General features: G+C 41.8%; 1 protein-coding gene across 3 annotated transcripts in view; it reads right to left on the bottom strand.

The window, feature by feature from the left end:
* The window catches only part of LOC121080550 (tyrosine-protein kinase Fer-like), a 217443-nt gene extending 199228 nt beyond the window's left edge, over positions 1 to 18215 (bottom strand). The window contains exons 1-3 of one of the 3 annotated variants that reach the window (XM_040578635.1): positions 17795 to 18215; positions 16553 to 16612; positions 2167 to 2423 (exon numbers count right to left, since the gene is read on the bottom strand). In XM_040578635.1, the coding sequence (XP_040434569.1) occupies positions 2167 to 2373 (207 nt within the window). In that variant the 5' untranslated portion in view covers positions 2374 to 2423; positions 16553 to 16612; positions 17795 to 18215. The remainder of the gene's footprint in view (positions 1 to 2166; positions 2424 to 16552; positions 16613 to 17794) is intronic. The other 2 variants (XM_040578637.1, XM_040578636.1) reach the window with 2 other exon arrangements.
* Between the last annotated feature and the right edge of the window lie 725 nt (positions 18216 to 18940).

The following is an 18940-nucleotide window of genomic DNA, read 5'->3' as shown; positions in this document are numbered from 1 at the left end:
TTTTCAAATGTTAGGAAATGTAAGATACTGGGCTTATGCCACAAAAATATTTGGTCAGATTTTGATTCCGTAAAACCTCTCTTATCAAGAAAAGGTATCATGAAATAGCAAAGTAAATTAGAATGATGTCAGTAATCAAAACAATAATTCAGACATTTTAATTGCCAAAAATCAGTAAGACAATGTATTGCTAAACAACCTTAAAATCTAAGTTGACAGTGAAACTTCAAGGCAAGCCCATACAAAAGATTTGCCAGTAGCATATGAATATTTTTGCTATTGTGCAAAGATGTACAGAGATCAAGGATGCAGTTTGAAGAACATAGTGCCTCCTCAGAAGATGGGGGGGGCAGCTAAAATAACTCCTGAAAGAACTTAGGTGCCAATGTCTGAAACAAATTTTCAAAATATGACACAGATACCTCTTAAGATAAGTCTTCAGCTTTTTTATGTTTTATTATATGCTCACAAAAAAAAACCCAACTCATATTACTGGCACAAGTTGTGCTAGACTGAGCTAGGCACACAGCTTAAAGATTGCAATGTTAAATACTCTAATATCTATGCTCCTTTATTGTTCTAGCCTTAAGTCACTCTCAGTTTCACTGCCTAAAATAACTGCAAGACAGTTTTGCTAACACAAGAGCAATGCTACTGAGGCAGCAGTAGCAAGAATTGTTAATCATATCATCAATAAATCTATGTAAACTGAGTTTTCTATGCCATATATTCTATACCGATGGATCCCAAAGAAGATATCTGACTTCTGCCATTAAGCAGAAAATGTCTGAATCAGTTTACCAAAATCATCACAGCTTAGATGATAAAACCTATAACAAAATGTGAATGAAAAACATGACTGGGTGAAAAGCATTCCAAATACACCCAAATACATCATTAAAATCCACATGTGAAAAAAGGGAGAGCATCAATTTAAAAATACAATAATTACTGGGGAGGGATGGAATTATGTTAAACACTATGTGTTTATACTTTTGGGACAATTGAAACAGGCTAGTTATACCAGTGTAGACTTCAAATCACACAAACAACCACTTTAATCTAGTATAAATCTAGATCGATACACAAGGAGTAATGTTCCTACTCCTATGAGCATGATATACTATATATATGTGATGCTCATACATAAGAGGCTAGCATTCAAGCAGCAACTCCATAAGCCAACTATGAACTGCTTTGTCTAAAACTTAACCTGACTGAAAAAAATGCTTTCCTGCAGAGTAGGAGAACAGGATTTACGCCACGCTGAAGTGACTGTGTAACCACTGCTACAGCAGAAGGGCCAAGAATTAAATAAGCCCTTAAAACAGAATTGTTTTCTCTAGTCGTGAAGGAATCCAAGTCAGGAATGAAGCTTACTAACAAGTAAAATACAGAAATTTAAGTCACCTTTACCTTCATTGTACTTCCTCTCTAAATGTCATGATTAATCATTTAGGGAGAAGACAGCCTTGCCTTCGTAAAAAGTCAAGACAGTTATTTCAAATTGGGTATGAAATTATGTTTAAACAAATCTACAACTGTGAGAAACATCCTAAATTAATGCTTTGTTTTCACAAAAATATACTATGGTGTGAATAACAGTTGGAATGCTAGGCTTTGTCTTGGTTTAATGGCATTTTTTTACTACTGTCACCAATTCTATAACAGAAACAATAGTTACTATTTAACTTTTTTATAAGAAAAGTTTACTAGGTTTTGAAAACAGAGTATGCTAAACAAAATAGCAGACAACTCAGGAACCTAAAATATTGAAGTTCAAAATTCAGGATCCTGGTTTAGTTTATTGTTCTTAAAGCAAGACCGGAGCTTGATTTTTGCATATTCCACTGAGGGACCAAACACTTCAGCAACAGTAATTCTCAAGAGACTGAATCAATAGGAATCAAACAGAAACACTATTATGAGCTGAGCCAGTTATCATTCCATATACTATCTTTCCCATTTCCCTCTAAATAAAACAGACAGAATATAAGACAGAGCCACTTCACAAAGCAGCCAGGAGAATAATATTTATTGTGACACATTTCAGTAGGTCATTGGAAAATAAAGAAAATTGCTGGACTTCATTACTTACAAAAAAAGCAGACAAAATCCCCAAACTAACAAAAACCCAACCCTCTTGATTTCTAAGGATTTTCTTACCTTGGACATGTTGCTGATATAATCCAGTTGACAAGTGCTCTCTTTATCTATTTGATTACAAAGATTTTGTAAAGTGGAAGCATACTCCTTATCACTTTTTACTCGCATAACCATAAATTTCTTCACTGTTTCCAGCAGTCGTAGTTCCCAGTCTTGCAGTTTTAATAAAGCATCATGAGAATACTTCAGGTCACTTCCAAACCCCATTTTTTTAAGGCACTCTGTACCACACAGGTAAGATATATTCTTTACCACATCTGAAAGCAGAACAAGATTCATCAGAAACATACTGAAAGAAAAACTTGTGTTACAAAGGACAACTATTAATGCCTAAACTCTGAAATAACATAATCATAAGATTAAGTATTACCTTATATATACCACTTGGAAGCCAACTGAAAGAAAGGTCAAAAAAATTTCGTAGACCAACCTATGCCTTGAAGAGATCTCAGGTCCTCCATGTTACTTTGAACTGTCAGCTTAAATCTCAGTATGTAGCCTCCAGTTTCCCATCTGTCAAATACAGTAGCGTAACAGTACCTACCTGTACTGAGTCTGGCTGAGACAGAGTTAATTTTCTTCATAGCAACCTGTATGGTACTATGTTTAGGATCTGTGACCAAAACAGTGTTGATAACACACTGATGTTTTAGCTATTGCTGAACAGTGCTTCCACAGTGTCAAGGCCTTCTCTCTTTCTTGCACTGCCCTGCCAGCGAGTAGGCTGGGGATGGGCAAGAAATTGGGAGGAGACACAGCTGGGGTAGCTGACCCAAATTAACTAAATGGATATATTCCATGCCATATAATGTCATGTTCAGCAATAAAAACAGGGAGCAGTCTTTCCACAGTAGCTGTTGCTCAGAGACTGGCTGGACATCAGTCTGCTTTTGGGAGGTGGTGAGTGATTGCTTTTGCGAGGTGGTGAGTGATTGCTTTTGCATTTGTTCCCACCCCAGCCCCCCTTTCACTTAAACTGTATTTATCTCAACCCACAAGTTTTTCTTGCTTTTGCTCTTCCAGTTCTTTCCCCATCTCACTGCAGGGAAAGTGAGTGAGCAGCTGGTGGGTGCTTAGCTGTTGGCTGTGGCCAGCCCATCACACTCCCTAACTCTAAAGTGACTAGCCCTAGTGACTCAAAATATTTGATTGCAGTGTTAAGTCCTAAGAGCACTGCAGCTCTGAGAAATGGATAACTGAAAGATGACTAGGTAGTTTGTTCCTAAATACTGTGGTAAAAGTTTCAGATTCAACCTCCCAAAAGTTAGAAGATATCTCAAATCAGGTTCCCCCATGCAACCTTACATTGATCCCCCCCAAAATAAACACATCATAACAGAGTCCTTAATTTCATACCATTTTACCCTAAAGTGCCTCCATTTCATTGCACAAAATGGACATAATTTGATAATCAGATAAGAAATATTGAATATTGCTGTATTAAATCCTAAAGCACAATGCAGGTCAAAGAAAAGTCTGAACTAGCTTTAAAACACCTTCTTCTGATACACATGCAGCCACATCACAGAAGAGTTGAGTCCACATACATGAGCAGTTTCCAAAGACTTACATAGGTTTTGCCCTGTGGGCTAAACCCCATTTTCCATGTATCCATCTAAAACTTATCCCCATACTAATCAGCTTCAAACTTGGTCAGATAAACTTACATAAACTACGATTACAGCTCTAGACTGCAGTACAAACATACCCTGCGCGTTGCTTTTTCACCAATTCCTGCACTCTAGACAAGCCTTAGTTCTTTTGAAAACAGAGGTATTAATTTATTCATAGGCTTTTCATTGCCACTTAAATTAGCTCAGTGCTTTACAAACATTAATAGATTTCTCTTCCTAACAGTCCAAGAGGTGAAGCAGGACTGATACTCTTATTTTATACAGATAACTAAGACACAGAAATTCATGTCAACATTGTACCAGCTAATACTGGATACCTAATTTGCAAGGCTTAAAGGCAGACTTTTCAGTGCCCAGCATTTTTAACATATCAAACATCTAGAACAAAGACATAATTGGATTCAGTTACAACACAGAATTTCTGCAAATCATAATCTACAATTTGAAAGCTATCAGATAATGAAAAACAACCACCGCATAGGCAAATTTTCATGTATATGATTTGTCCAATATTATACGTCATGGTAATAGCAGCATAATTACTTTATCTCCAGAGTAGCCTTACTCCCAAAACCATTCCTTCTTTTCCTGCAGTTTCCTGCCTCAGTTAGCTCTTCCAAAAAGTTACTGAAATAAGCCTCATTTACTACATATTTATTCTCAGAACACAAGCTATGGTAAGTAACTAAAGAAACCACGATCCTATAAAGAAAATAAAAATAGCATTGTGGTGTTATGCATGTACACAATAAAGACAAATGAAGGTTATACAAGTAACCTTAGTCTTGCTGTCACAAGCTTTCATATGCTCTTAACATCAAAAGCATCATATTATATTCAGAATTCTTACCGATGATTAAGAGCTCCGTTACAAAGAGTAAAAGCAAACTTATATTGACTATTTATAAAGTATTGTCTCTGTCATTAGCTGTTTTAATGTTAATATTTCTACAGTTAAAGTTTAGGAAGTCTTGCAAAAAAAATTAGCAAGATGAACGAAAAAAAATTAAGACCCTTATAACATGACAAGCGCTTCATTTGTGATTTTTGACACGATTTAGATTTATATCTGCTTTTGCAACTAAGTTCATTTTTCTCCTACCACACTTCAGGGTTATAAGCTACTTACATTTCAGAATCAGAAAAAAATGGAACTGAATCTCACTATAAAGTCTGGCCCTGTGCTATCAGTAAAGTGCTAGATTCCATTTTATTACTGAAAGACAGGACAAGGGAGGAAATGTTCTCAGCATGTTTCATTCAGCTTTTACTGACACACAGTAAATCAATAGAACAAAAGACCCACTAATATCTCACTTCAGCCTCCAAAATCTCCCTTCATTAAGTAACAAATTGTTTCCAGATTACACTATCAGGTGCCTGGATACATTGACAAAAAACATATAAATACTGGACTCTGATACTTGTTTTAAATAATTCCATTCACCATAACAGAAGCAAAATAACAAAATTTTGTTTTGCAAGAGAGATAAAATTCTAATTCTTTAAGACTAACAAGAATAAAGTTTCAGAGCTGATGATTCTAACTGGGCAGCTTAGCAAGAAAAGCTTAGCCTTCATATTCTATTTTCAGCACCATTACTTTTTCCAAATAAAACATCTCCATTGTGTTCTTGGTCTTGCTTTCCTCCCATAGCTACTTTAAAATTCTCCCCTACCTACTTGTTAATACCTATATCATACAGGGCCAGGTCTGTCAGATTTTGTTAGCCATTCACTGTAATATAACAGACTAACTCTTCATGCTGAAAGAATATGTGAACTCCTGGAGCACAAGTGTCATGGTTTAACCCCAGCCGGCAACCAAGCACCATGCAGCCGCTTGCTCACTTCCCCTCACCCAGAGGGATGGGGAGGAGAATCAGAAAGGAATGTAAACCTCAAGGGTTGAGATAAGAACAATTTAATAGTTTAAACAGAATTAAAAGGTAAGAACAAAAATAATAACACTAATACTACTAACAATAATAATACTACTAACAGCTATAATGGAAAGGTGGGGAAAAGGATAAAATCCAAAGGAAAAGGGAGAAAGGAAAACAAGTGATGTACAGTACAACTGCTCACTACCCGCTGACCGATGCCCAGCCAGTACCTGAGCAACAATCCCCAGGCCCCAGCTAACCGTCCAAGTTTATACACCAAGCATGACATCCCATGGTATGGAATACCTCTTTGGCTGGTTCAGGTCAGCTGACCTGGCTGTGTCCCTTCCCAGTTTCTTGTGCCCCTCCAGCCCTCTGGCTGGCAGGGCCTGAGAAACTGAAAAGTCCTTGACTTAGTATAAACATTACCCAGCAACAACTAAAAATATCAGTGTGCTATCAACATTGTTCTCACATCAGAGCCAAAACACAGCACTGCACTAGCCACTAAGAAGAAAACCAACTCCATCCCAGCTGAAACCAGGACAACAAGGTATGTCAAAGTTGCCAACAGAATTCTCTGAAGGGTTCTTCTGAGGGCAGCCATGAACATACATTTAATTTTGCAGATTGGCAAGAGCACACCATCTTTCTGAGTCTGTGATTAAGTATCAGTCTGCAGTTGGGGGTCTGGGGCTCTTCAAGCTGTTGCATCTCTGAGAAGATCCTGTCTATCTCCCTTTGCATCTTCTCTGATGCTGTGCAGTGTGCTCACTTTCTCCTGTAACTCCTCCACTTGGCAATACAGCTCCTCCAAGACAGCACACCTTCTGCAGGACAGAGGGCCATCTCTCCTAGAATCAGAGAGGCCCCAGGCACTCCCTCCAGCCTGGGACTCGGAGAGCTGCTTCCACCATCCAAACTTCTGTCTGTGTTAGAGCAGCTGCCCCTGTGTACAGGTTTTGGCAGGGATAATTTTAGCTTGTAAGGTGCTATGTTTTGGATTTGTGACCAAAACAGTGTTGATAACACAGGAATGTTGTAGTTATTGCTGAGCAGTGCTTACACAGCATGAAGGCCTTTTCTGCTTCTCACACTGCCTTGCCAGCAAATAGGCTGCACAGGAAGTTGGGAGGGGACACAGCCAGGACAGCCAACCTCAATGGACAAAAGGGATATTCCATACCATATGATGTCACACTCAGCAATAAAAGCTGGGGCAAAGAAGGAAAAAGTGGGGACATTTGGAGTGATGACACCTGTCTTCCCAAGTAACCATTACATGTGATGAAGCCCTGCTTTCCTGGAAATGGCTAAACACAGGTTGCTCAGAGAGGCTGTGACAAATATCTCATCCTTGGAGATATTCAAAGCCCAACTGGACACAGTCCTGAGCAACCTGCTCTAGGTGACCCTGCTCTGAGAAACAGGGGGTTGGACTAGACAGTCTCCAGGGGTGCCTGCCAGCCTCAGTCACTGTGATTTTGTGATACTCTCACAACTCGAGCCCTGTCATATTAAGATGCTCAAGCCCAACATCTGGTTTGACAAGGTTCTTCAGGAACTGGTTCACAGTGAATCAGAAACATGTTGAACTTTGGGATATACTAGAACCCAGAAAAACCACAGAGGCTTCTGCATGCATGCAGTGGCATGGCTTCTAAGGTTTCTTTCCCTTCCAGTTTGGGCCACATGTTCCCTTGATCCCTCTTTGTAACGCTATCCAGGTCCACCTTGTGCAGACATTCTCCATTCACTGCTGATGCTTTTCCTTGTTCTTTTGTCTTTAGTCCAGCTTTATCTCTCCCTTTCTCTTTTTCTTTTCCTTCCCTGCACCCCCCCCCCAATTGTTCCTAAGCACCTCCTGCCTTCCCACTGTCTCTCAAAGGGTAATTGTTGCAGCCCAAAGCCATAGGTTCATTAAAATTTGTTACACTGCTTAAGTATTTTTTGAAAATTTGACAGGACAGAACCTCCCAGAAAACAGGGCCTCAGAAAGTGATTATTTTTTTCTGGACTTGACAATGAGAGAAATATGTGCTTCATCTAAAAAGAATACTGTTAAAACTTAAATTGCTGCTCAGGTAACGAGCAGTAACTTAAGAGACCAAGAGACTTGCTACACATAATCTTCTTTTGCCCTTATGTACTTGTTACACTAAATGACTAGGATAGCCTTAGTGAAGACAATACTGATTTATATATCTTTAATTAATGTAGATGTTCATTAATAATGTGGAAATTAGTCAAGTGATGACTTTCATTATCAGGAGAAAAAGGCTGAAAACTTCTGAAATCTGTGCACAAATCCAGTTTTATTTCAGTTACCTGAAAGGACTTCAGTAGCTATACAGAATACTCTGGAAACTGAACATTAGCTGTATTAAGTACAACTAGTCTTATTAAAGAAACCAAATCTTTGCCCAATCAATTTTGAAAACCATTGTACATGAAACACTTTGTTGTTCCTATTCAAAGCAAGATCTGACAAATGAAAATGTAAAAAATACAAAGTAAAAAATGCACAAAACTATCAAAATAGCCCAGAGCATTAAAACATAAAAGACTTGATAAAAAAGAGCTGCTGTATCTAATGTACTATCCATACATACAAGTGACTGCAAGTTTAAAAGCCTGTATAATTATTAATTACATTCAGAGCATACATACATGTAGGCCTATTAAATAGTGTCAGGTGGTGTTTAAGAAACCTATCTTTTATATTCTCAGTATGGTATCAAAAGTAGAATTAAAAGGAGACTGGGATCAGTAAACAAACTACTTAATTCTGACTTGACAATAGCCTAAGAAAGGGCATCTAACCTCTGAAGTAGTTTATGGCACTAGTTGGCTTAGTGTCCCATAATCAGCATTCATTCAGGATAACTGCAGGTTGCCTGGAAGCTGCCCTACTCTAGTTCCACATACAAGGTATAGAAATATAGCTGGTTGTCAGCCTTAGCTATATGTCTTCTGTCCCTGGTTAAACATTCAGTAGGTCTTAAGCAAACACACGCTGGTGCTTCTCAGTTGTTCTCTTGTGGCACTGCTGTTGCCTAAAAAGAGGAGAGATTTCTTTTTGAAGGGAAGAGACTGTGACCATCTACTTCACGTTCTTAACATGGGCCTTATTACTAGAGTAGCTCAGCACCTTAGTAATACTTAATGTATTTCTTCTCAGTACTCCATCCAACATAAGAAGATATTACGCATGTTTTATAGAGGATACTGTAGCTTAGAAGAGTTTGGCTATCCCTGTTTCAGTGCTCATTCATCCCTGAAGAAATACAATATAAAGTACCCACAAGAGTCAAAGAGTTGAGATCTAATTATTGAATAAAGATTCATATAAACTACACGGGTCAGAACTAATCTTGGAGGACTACACAATTAGTCCGTGGTCGGGTTTTTTTTTTTCTTTACTAACCGGAGAGGCTGAAGCTACTGACCATGCCTGAAACGGAGTCTGATTCTCAAGTCTGCGATTAAGTTCAGCCATTTCAGCGAAGTCTCCGAGGCATGCTATTCCAGCAGACATGCTCCGGAGCGGAGGACTGCGCCGAGGGACCGTGGGGAGCTTTCCGTGAACCGGCAAAAACGAGAAGCGAGCGCAGAGAGAGGATGCCAGTGCCCCAGCTCCCACCCCCCGAGCGGGAAGCGTTGGGACCCTGACGAGCGGCAGCTATGACTCAGCGTAGGCGGGGCCAGGAGTGGAGGCGGTCAACCCCCCACATATACAAAAGTAGCCCCCAGGGAGCAGTAGCGCGGCTCGGCAGTTTGCGAAGGGAGGGTGACGTCTCCCTAACGGTTTAAAGAGGCGAGCTCCAGTAGTGGTCATCGCTTCCCCCCCCCCCAGAAGAAACCTAGCCATGGTTTCCACTCGGCCAATGTGGTGACCTAGATGGAGCTCCCATGTAAACATGCAGCTGTGTCCAGGTCACTGGGCTGCATGGAGTGCCTGAGCCTGTCACTGCTACCTGAGGGCAGCAGAGATAACAACTGTGTGAGGTGTGACCAGGTGGATGATCTGCTCAGCCTGGTGGCAGAGCTGAAAGAGGAAGCAGAAAGGTTAAGGAGTATCAGGGAGTGCGAGAGGGAGATAGACTGGTGAAGCCACTCTCTACCATCTCCTGAGACAAATGCACTGGATGGACACATCATGAGAAGCGGAGGCTCCTTTATCTACTCGCCACCAGGTGAACGGAGGGGTCTTAAGTGACGGAGAGGAATGGAAACAGGTCCCTGCTCAGGGCAGCAGGCAAATCACCCCCCGGCCTACTTCACCTTCGCAGGTACCCCTGTACAGTAGGTATGCAGCTCTGGAGCCTGAGGGACAGGAAAAGGATGATGTGGACAAAAGCCTGTTCAGGTTAGAGGAGTTGCCTAGGCAGAGTCTGTCAACCCCACACATCATGACCAGCTCTGCTAGGAAGAAAAGAAAGGTGGTTGTCATCGGCGACTCCACTCTGAGAGGAACAGAGGGCCCGATATGCCGACTGGAGTCAACCCACAGGAAAGTCTGCTGCCTCCCTGGGGGCCGGGTAAGGGATGTTACTAGGAAACTCCCTTGTCTGGTATGGACCTCTGATTATTGCCTATTACTGGTCTTCCAAGTGGGCAATGACTGAGTCCAAACAACAAGCAATCTGAGAGACCTCAGTGCCTTGGGGCGACTGGTTGAAAGGGATCAGGAGCACAAGTAGTGTTTTCTTCTATCCTGCCAGTTGCAGGGAACGATAGGGCGTGTAATTGGAAGGTCACACAGATCAATACCTGGCTCCGGGCCTGGTGTCAATGGCTAAATTTTGGGGGGGGATTGATCATGAGTCAGTTTACATGGCACCAGGCCTGCTGGCAACAGGTGGGGTTCACCTGCCTCAAAGGGGGAAACGGATCCTAGGTCAGGAGTTAGCAGGGCTCATTGAGAGAGCTTTAAATTAGATTTGAAGGGGGAAGGGAATAAGACCAAGCTTGTTAGAGACGAGCCTGGGGGTGGCATGCCAGAGTTGGAGGCAAAATTGATAGCACAGCTGAAGTGCATCTATGCCAAAGCCCAAAGCATGGGCAACAAACAGGAGGAGCTGGAAGCCATCATGCAGCAGGAAGACTATGACATCATCGCCATCACGGAAACATGGTGGGATGACTCGCATGACTGGAGTGCTGCAATGGATGGCTGCAAACCCTTCAGAAGGGATAGGCAAGGAAGGAGGCAGTGGGGTAGCACTGTATGTCAGGGAGTGTTTCAACTGCCTAGAACTGAATGATGGTGACAGTAGGGTTGAGTGTTTATGGGTAAGAATAAGGGGGAGGGCCAACAAGGCAGATACCCTGGTGGGAGTCTGTTATAGGCCATCCAACCGGGATGAAGAGGCAGATGAAACATTCTACAAGCAACTGGGAGAAGTCTCAAGATCGCTAGCCTTTGTCCTCATGGGGGACTTCAACTTACCAGCTGTCCGTTGGAAATGCAACACAGCAGAGAGGAAACTGTCTAGGAGGTTCCTGGAGTGTGTGGAAGATAACTTCCTGACACAGCTGGTGAATGAGCCAACTAGGGGAGATGCCCCGCTGGACCTCCTGTTTACAAACAGGGAAGGACTGGTGGGTGATGTGGTGGTTGAAGGACATCTCGTGCATAGCAATCATGAGATGATAGTTTTTGATTCTTGGAGAAGTAAGGAGGCGGGTCAGCAGAACCACTACCTTGGACTTCCAGAGGGCTGACTTTGGCCTGTTTAAAGAGCCTGGTCAACAGAATCCCTTGGGAGACAGGTCTGAAGGGTCAAGGGGTCCAGGAAGGCTGGACATTCTTCAAGAAGGAAGTCTTCAAGGTGCACGAGCAGGCCGTCCCCATGTGCTGAAAGACGAGCCAGTGGGGAAGAAGATCGACCTGGCTGAACAGAGAGCTTTGGCTGGAACTCAGGGGGGAAAAAGGAGAGTTTATGACTTTTGGAAGAAGGGGCAGGCAACTCAGGACTATCAGGAAGTCGTGAGGTTATGCAGGGCAAAGATTAGAGAGGTGAAAGCCCAGCTAGAACTCAGGCTGCCCACTGCTGTAAAAGATAACAAAAAATGTTTTTACAAATACATTAAAAACAAAAGGAGGGCCAAGAATAATCTGCATTCTTTATTGGGTGTGGCAGGGAACATTGCCACAAAGGATGAGGAAAAGGCTGAGGTACTTAATGTCTTTCTTTGCCTCAGTCTTTAATAGCAAGACCAGTTAACCTCAGGATACTCAGCCCCCTGAGCTGGAAGACAGGGATGAGGAGGAGCAGAATGAAGTCCTCACAGTTCAGGAGGAAATGGTTAGTGACCTGCTGCTCCACTTAGACAGGCACAAGTCTATGGGGCTGGATGGGATCCACCTGAGAGTACTGAGGGAGCTGGTGGAAGAGCTTGCCAAGCCACTCTCCATCATTTATCAACAGTCCTGGATAACCGGAGAGGGCCCAGAAGACTGGAGCTTAGTCAATGTGACACCCATCTACAAGAAAGGCAGGAAGGAGGATCCAGGGAACTACAGGCTTGTCAGCCTGACCTCGGTGCCAGGGAAGGTTATGGAGCAGATCATCCTAGGTGCCATCACATGGCGTGTGCAAGACAACTGGGGGATCAGGCCCAGCCAGCATGGGTTTATGAAAGGCAGGTCCTGCTTGACGAACCTGATCTCCTTCTACAACAAAATGACCCTCTTAGTCGATGAGAGAAAGGCTGTGGACGTTGTCGACCTGGACCTTAGTAAAGCCTTTGACACCATCTTCCACAGTATTCTCCTGGAGAAACTGGCTGCTCGTGGCTTGGAGGAGTGTATTTTACACTGAGTTAAAAGCTGGCTGGCTGGCCGAGCCCAAAGAGTGGTAGTAAATGGAGTTATATCCAGCTGGTGGCCGGTCACAAGTGGTGTTCCACAGGTCTCATTATGGGGGCCAGTTCTGTTTAATGTCTTTCTCAATGAGCTGTATGAGGGCATTGAGTTCACCCTCACTAAGTTTGCAGATGACATTAAGTGTGTGTGTGCGTCGGGAGTTAGTGTTGATCTACTTGAGGGTAGGAAGGCTCTGCAGAGGGATCTGGACAGGCTGGATCGATGGGATGAGGCCAGTTGTATGAAGTTCGACAAGGCTCAGTGCAGAGTCATGCACTTGGGTCACAACAACCCCATGCAATGCTACAGGCTTGGGGAAGAGTGTCTGGAAAGCTGCCTGGTGGAACACAACCTGGGGGTGCTGGCCAACAGCTGGCTGAACATGAGCCAGCAGTGTGCCTAGGTGGCCAAGGCGGCCAATAGCATCCTGGCCTGTATTAAAAATAGTGTGGCCAGCTTGACAAGGGAATTGATCATCCCCCTGTACTCATAGAATCATTTAGGCTGGAAGAGACCTTTGAGATCATCAAATTCAACTGTTAACTCAGGACTGCCAAGTCAATCACTAAACCATGTCCCTAAGCACTGCATCTTGAGTAGATCTCATCCGGCCCCATAGACTTGTGTATGTCTAAGTGGTGTAGCAGTTCACTAAACATTTCCCCTTGGATTACAGGGACTTCGTTCTGCTCCCAGTCTCTATCTTCCAGCTCAGCGGGCTGGGTACCCCGAGAACAATTGGTCTTACTGATGAAGACTGAGATAAAGGCAGCATTAAATACATCAGCCTTTTCCTCATCCATTGTCACTATGTTTCCCCCCCTCATCCAAGAAAGGATGGAGATTCTCCCTAACCCTCTTGTTGTGAATGTATTTATATAAACTTTTTTTGTCTTTTACTGCAGTAGCCAAATTCAGCTAATCTCAAATACTCCAATATTGCAGAGGCAAAGAAGTGGTAAACAAGTATCAAGATTTAACCCACTTAACTGTCTATAGCCTAAAACCCAATAATTATATATACAAATCAAGTGAAAACAATATATATCACGGTCACTTACTTGAAGCCAAAACTGTAGAGAAGAATTACCAAATAGATTAATGGACATGGTCTATGCAATCTGTAGTTAGAATACTCTTAAAAAAAGCACATGTACATTTCAAAAGGTCAGCATTCAAAGAAACCAACCCTATCTCACATCAATAGACTGGTATTTTCTCAGGTTTGATATTCCTCTGCTTGGTGTACACAGATGGCTTGACAGCTGCCCTACTAGGTCAGATTATTTAGGCTAATGCTCTGTTTCCAACCATGGTAACAGGATATGCTGTTTCATTATAGTGAATGAGCCCAGCTGTTCTTTGTGGCTTGTTCATTCTTGTGCTTGCCCATATTCAGTTACTGGATTAGGAAAGATATATTATTAGTTGCATTTTTTGCTTCCTCACACAACATTATAATGGTAGACCTGAACATGCAAGACAGACTCCCAGACAGGTTTTACAGCTACGGACTAGTGGTAGAACTGAGAAGTCCAAAGCAAAATCTAAATCCATAAAAGATTTACTGTGGAACCAGTACAAAATATGGGAAGTTTGAGACACAAAGATACTTTTTGAAACTCCAGTGCAGAAAACACAAAAAGAAAGTGTGAAAGATATTACAAATAAAATATTCCTCAAAAAAAGAGGCAGAAGAATATTTTATCGTAATGGGGAAAAAAAAGCAGAGATGGCATCATGCTTTAAAGTAGCTAGATCAAGAACTGATGACAATGAACACACAAAATGACAATGAACACACAAAATGACAAATACAGAAAGACCTTCAAAAATTGCCTACCCTTACCATAAAGGGATCTTTCCTAGTTCTGACAGACACCCATGCACTTTATCTCTTTTTCCACACATGAACGATGCTTGCATAATTTGACATGTGAAATCTGAAATTGAAGTCTAGCACACTTTGTAAAGTTAATAAAATTCCAGTAGCACCAAACAGAACAAAATAAAGATTAAACTAGTTGAAACTCATTTAAGATGAGATCTATATCTCACTATAAAAAATAGTGGATATGCAAATTAGCTAATCAATATTTGATAAGTATTAACAGTTAAATTATGTCCCAGATCCAATATATTTTTTTTAGAATCAGTCCCAAAATAGCAAACTAATCAACGATGAGAATTCCCAATGTACATTTAATCATATATTGTAAATTTCACTTTGAGTGGACAAATCACTAAACGTTGAAGAATTGCATGTGGTAAGATGCCCCTGCCTGAAAATTCCATTTATTAAATCAAATTATTGATTTAAGCCACTTAACACAGACAAACTGTATCTTTTGCTTTCTGCACACAAACACACCATTCCTCACTAAAAACTCTATTGTCACATACGTAAGAAGGGATAGTTTTTGTTTTTCAATCTGTCCCATTTTCTCAACAGGCAATTTCAGGGGAAAAAAAGGACTCGTGATTAATGCAGTTTAATAGTATTTTGAATTGTATTTGCTTCTGCGAAGAGCTCTTACACCATACTAAACAAATCACAAACTTTTCACAGGTTGTCCCTACTTGAAAGGTAACTGATTTTTCATTAAGTCTTAATTATGGTCGTTTATTTTGATGCTTAAGCTTAATTTCTTAATGTTTCATTCAGCTCCTCATGTTAACATAGCTTCCAAAACCATAATATTAAAATAATAAGTCATACCCTAAAATATCATTTTATGATGAGAGATGACAAGAATCCAAATTCCCCATCACATTAATGTGATAAAAAATGTTGATAAAAAAAAAGACATTTTAGAAGCACCCTTGTTGCTTTCTAAGAACTACTTCCAAAACATTCTATACACTGTGTACCATCACACACATGAAGCTCTTAAAGTTAACTATTTTTTCTCAAACCCTGGAAATAAAGCTAAGAATTCCATTGCTTCACTATTAACAAATTTCCAAAATAAATCTTGGTGCAGAAATGCTGCAGTGACCTAATGCAAATGTTACAGAGCAGAAACTCACAGCATATTTACATACACAGTATTTTAGATCTTTTTATTCCTTAACAAAATGGTGAATACTCAACAATTCCCATGTCTGTCCTGCATAATAATCCTCCCTTAAGTTTTCTAAAACCATTTCTATAATTGTAGTGTTAATTTATTTACATTAAGACAGTATTAAGTGGAAAGTCTTGTCCTCTTAAGATAAAAGCACATAGCAGTTTACTTTCTACTGGAAGAAGCACAAACTCTCTTCCGTTGCTGCTGCCACTCCCACCACCACCCCCAAGCAAAAGAATTCCCCTTCCTTCTAGACCCACTTCCCCCACACTGAAAAAGACTCCTCCCTGAGAAGTGATGACCTCATGCAGCTAATCCATCCTTGTATGGAGCAACTCCAGGCTTACTGCCAGCTTTCCTTACCCTGAAGGCAGAGAAAGCAACTTACCTTCCCTCACCCTGCTGATAGCACAAAAAACATCGATAAGTGGCAGCTGATCACTTTATACGTTGACAATCCAAATATCAACTGAACAACCACCTTCTTTTGACAGATTCAGCTGTGAAAAATAGTTAGTTGTAGGAAAGCAGGGAAGAATCTTAGTGATAATTAACAAAGCCTTTGCTCAGTTTAAAAGTAACCTTGCATATATATAAATATCTTTTCCTTCAAAGAAGTATCTTCTTTGAAAACTCAACTCTTTGGGGGTTAACATTCCACAAAGGTTTACTCTGAACTTTTAACAGGACTGATAATCTGCTACAAACACATTGAAAAGAAATTTATAGAAGGAGAAACACACAACATGCTCATCTCACCAACAATAATCATTATTGTAACTGAACCTACAGTATATCCATTAATTACAATTTGCTTTAATTGTGAGCTGTTTAGAAGTATGAACTTTCCAACTTCTCGAGTCTCCCAAAAGTTAACACACATATAGCAAAATGTATCAGTCATTTCTTTTCCAGACAATATACCTTTATATATATAAACATAACTTAATGTGTGCAATAATTAACCCAGTAAATTCTTCTGACCTTAAATAAATAAATAAATCAGATGTCGCCCAGGTTTTTCTTATATTGCAACTTGTTAAAAGAAACTATGTTAAGATATAGCAGAACATCCAAGTCACTTTGCGTAGGTTTGTTACAAAGTGGGAAAAAGTTATGTCATCTATTTGGAAACATTCTTTCTCACTGCATTTAGAAAGTCAGAAAACAAGCTAACTTGTATTAAAAAAAACAACCCACACACATAGATGTTCACATGGGACGAGTCACTTCCAAGTATGTATGGTCACATAAGTTTAAACAAAACAGAAACATATTCCAACACAAAAAGGTATCTTTAATGCCTTTCTATAGCTTTTGCCCTCACGTACCAAATGTCAGCATCTGGTATTCTTAAAGCACCAAACCCATGAACAGAAAATGTGTTTAGTTATATAGCAGATTCAAAAAAGGCACATGAATATAAAAGCCAACACAGTAACACCAAAAAGGCCCTATCTACACAGCCTCCAAATCTATATTCAAAGTTAATGAAGTCTAAGCTGTACAGCATTGCTAGAGGAAAAACAGGGACTTATTTCTCAATTTATTTGAGGGGAGGCACGCATCACAAAGCTTCAAGTGGTGACTAGGGCACTCTCCCCCAGCAGTTATAGCCCAGCCAGTGTGCCTTGGTACACCAGGAGCAAAGCAAGGGAGCTGCAACTCTGAGGCCAGGCATCCTGGGTACTGGCAGAGGCAGGCACAGCAGGAACCGAACTGATTTGGCCCTTTCTTTCCCTTCATCCCTGAGAATGCTGCCGAGCCCGGGCTTCCCATACCCGAGGGCCTACTCGACCCAACGCAGGGCCCCAGGCCAGGGCTCGACGGCAGCTCCTTGGACGGGTGCGGGACTGCGGGACCCCGCACCCACCACACTACCAGCTACCGCCAAGGCGGAGCCGCCATCAGGCAAGAAGCACTCCCGACTATTTCAGGCAACACCACCACCACCACACCCTCAGAAGAAAGCGCAAGCTGCATCGGGTGCGTCCGGCCTGCAGGCAAATCAGCTCGCAGAGCCTACCTGCCGTCACCCCCACCATACCCAGCTCCCTCGCGAGTGAACAAGACACTACTTAGTATAGCCACATCCCACCCCAGCAACGATACTCCTGGGGCGTAGCCACCACCAACTACACCGTACCATACACAAGAACAACCCACCTGACAAACAGAGCCCCTTCAACACGGCAGTGGCCACGACCCCACCAGTATCACATGAGCAGAGCCAACGAATCAACGCCAGATTCACTTCTCGCCGTCAACCAATCTGGGCCCTCACCGTCCCTTGGTGACGCTCTATGACTGGCGGTTAGTAAATGAGGGAAGTGGCGCTGCTACTCCTATTCCTCGGCTAGGAGGGAGAATGCGATCAGCTTCCGGGGCGGGAGCGGCGGGCGGTGCGCCTCACAGGGGGCTGAGGCTGTTGAGGGGAGGCGAGGGTGGATACTCCACGCCTTGCGTCTGTGAACTGTGATGTTAGGGTTACCGCCCTGCCCTCGGTTTCTCGCCACTGAACTCCGGTGCCTATTGCTCTTGTTAAAGAGCAGAGTAATCAAAGGGCGTCGACGGTACGAGCTGTTGGGGGTCCAGCCTGTTAGGTCCTGCGGAAGGTAGGCAGAGCGACACAGGTGGTTTGTCCATTCAAACTGCAGCCCCTTGGCTGGGGCGCAAGCACGGCATTGTGGTCAGGCTACCGATGGTGTGGCAAAGCCACCAACAGTATTGCTACTTGTAAGGGAGAAAGAGCCTAATACCCGTTCACAGCTGTTTCTGGCATAATTTACTATGCATGATTAAACTGTTGTGACTTTCTGTGCACATCAAGCACTCTAATAAGATATAGATATCAGAATTATATATGTGCAATACCTATTATGTCAGAACCAATGGTAGACCATCAACTGCAAGCCCATGACTGGCTTGGAAATATAATGAAATCTGCTGATGTTGCTGGTGTACCCTGGCAGCACAAGGTAACCTGCTTTTATACCATTCCCTCCCATAAAGCTGCAATATGAAGTAAACAGTGCCACAGAAAAAAGGTCTTCTTTTTCAAAGTGTGTAATAAAGTCTACATGCGTTAGTTTTCACCACCAAATTTTCCTCAACATTTTTGTTTTAATAGATGCAATTAGAAATACCTTAGACTTAAAAAAAACCAAATAAATTCACCAACAATCATTCTTTCATCCTTTGTAACATATTTTTTCTCTACTGGTCAATCACACCTGTTTTCATCTGCTTTTATATTCAGCAGCTGGTGCTGACAAGAGTCCAGATGTACAAGAGTAACACAGAACCTTTGCA

The sequence above is a fragment of the Falco naumanni genome, chromosome W (genome assembly GCF_017639655.2).
Source record: "Falco naumanni isolate bFalNau1 chromosome W, bFalNau1.pat, whole genome shotgun sequence".
In the NCBI taxonomy this organism is placed as follows: domain Eukaryota; kingdom Metazoa; phylum Chordata; class Aves; order Falconiformes; family Falconidae; genus Falco; species Falco naumanni.
This window is presented reverse-complemented; position numbering and strand designations above follow the sequence as displayed.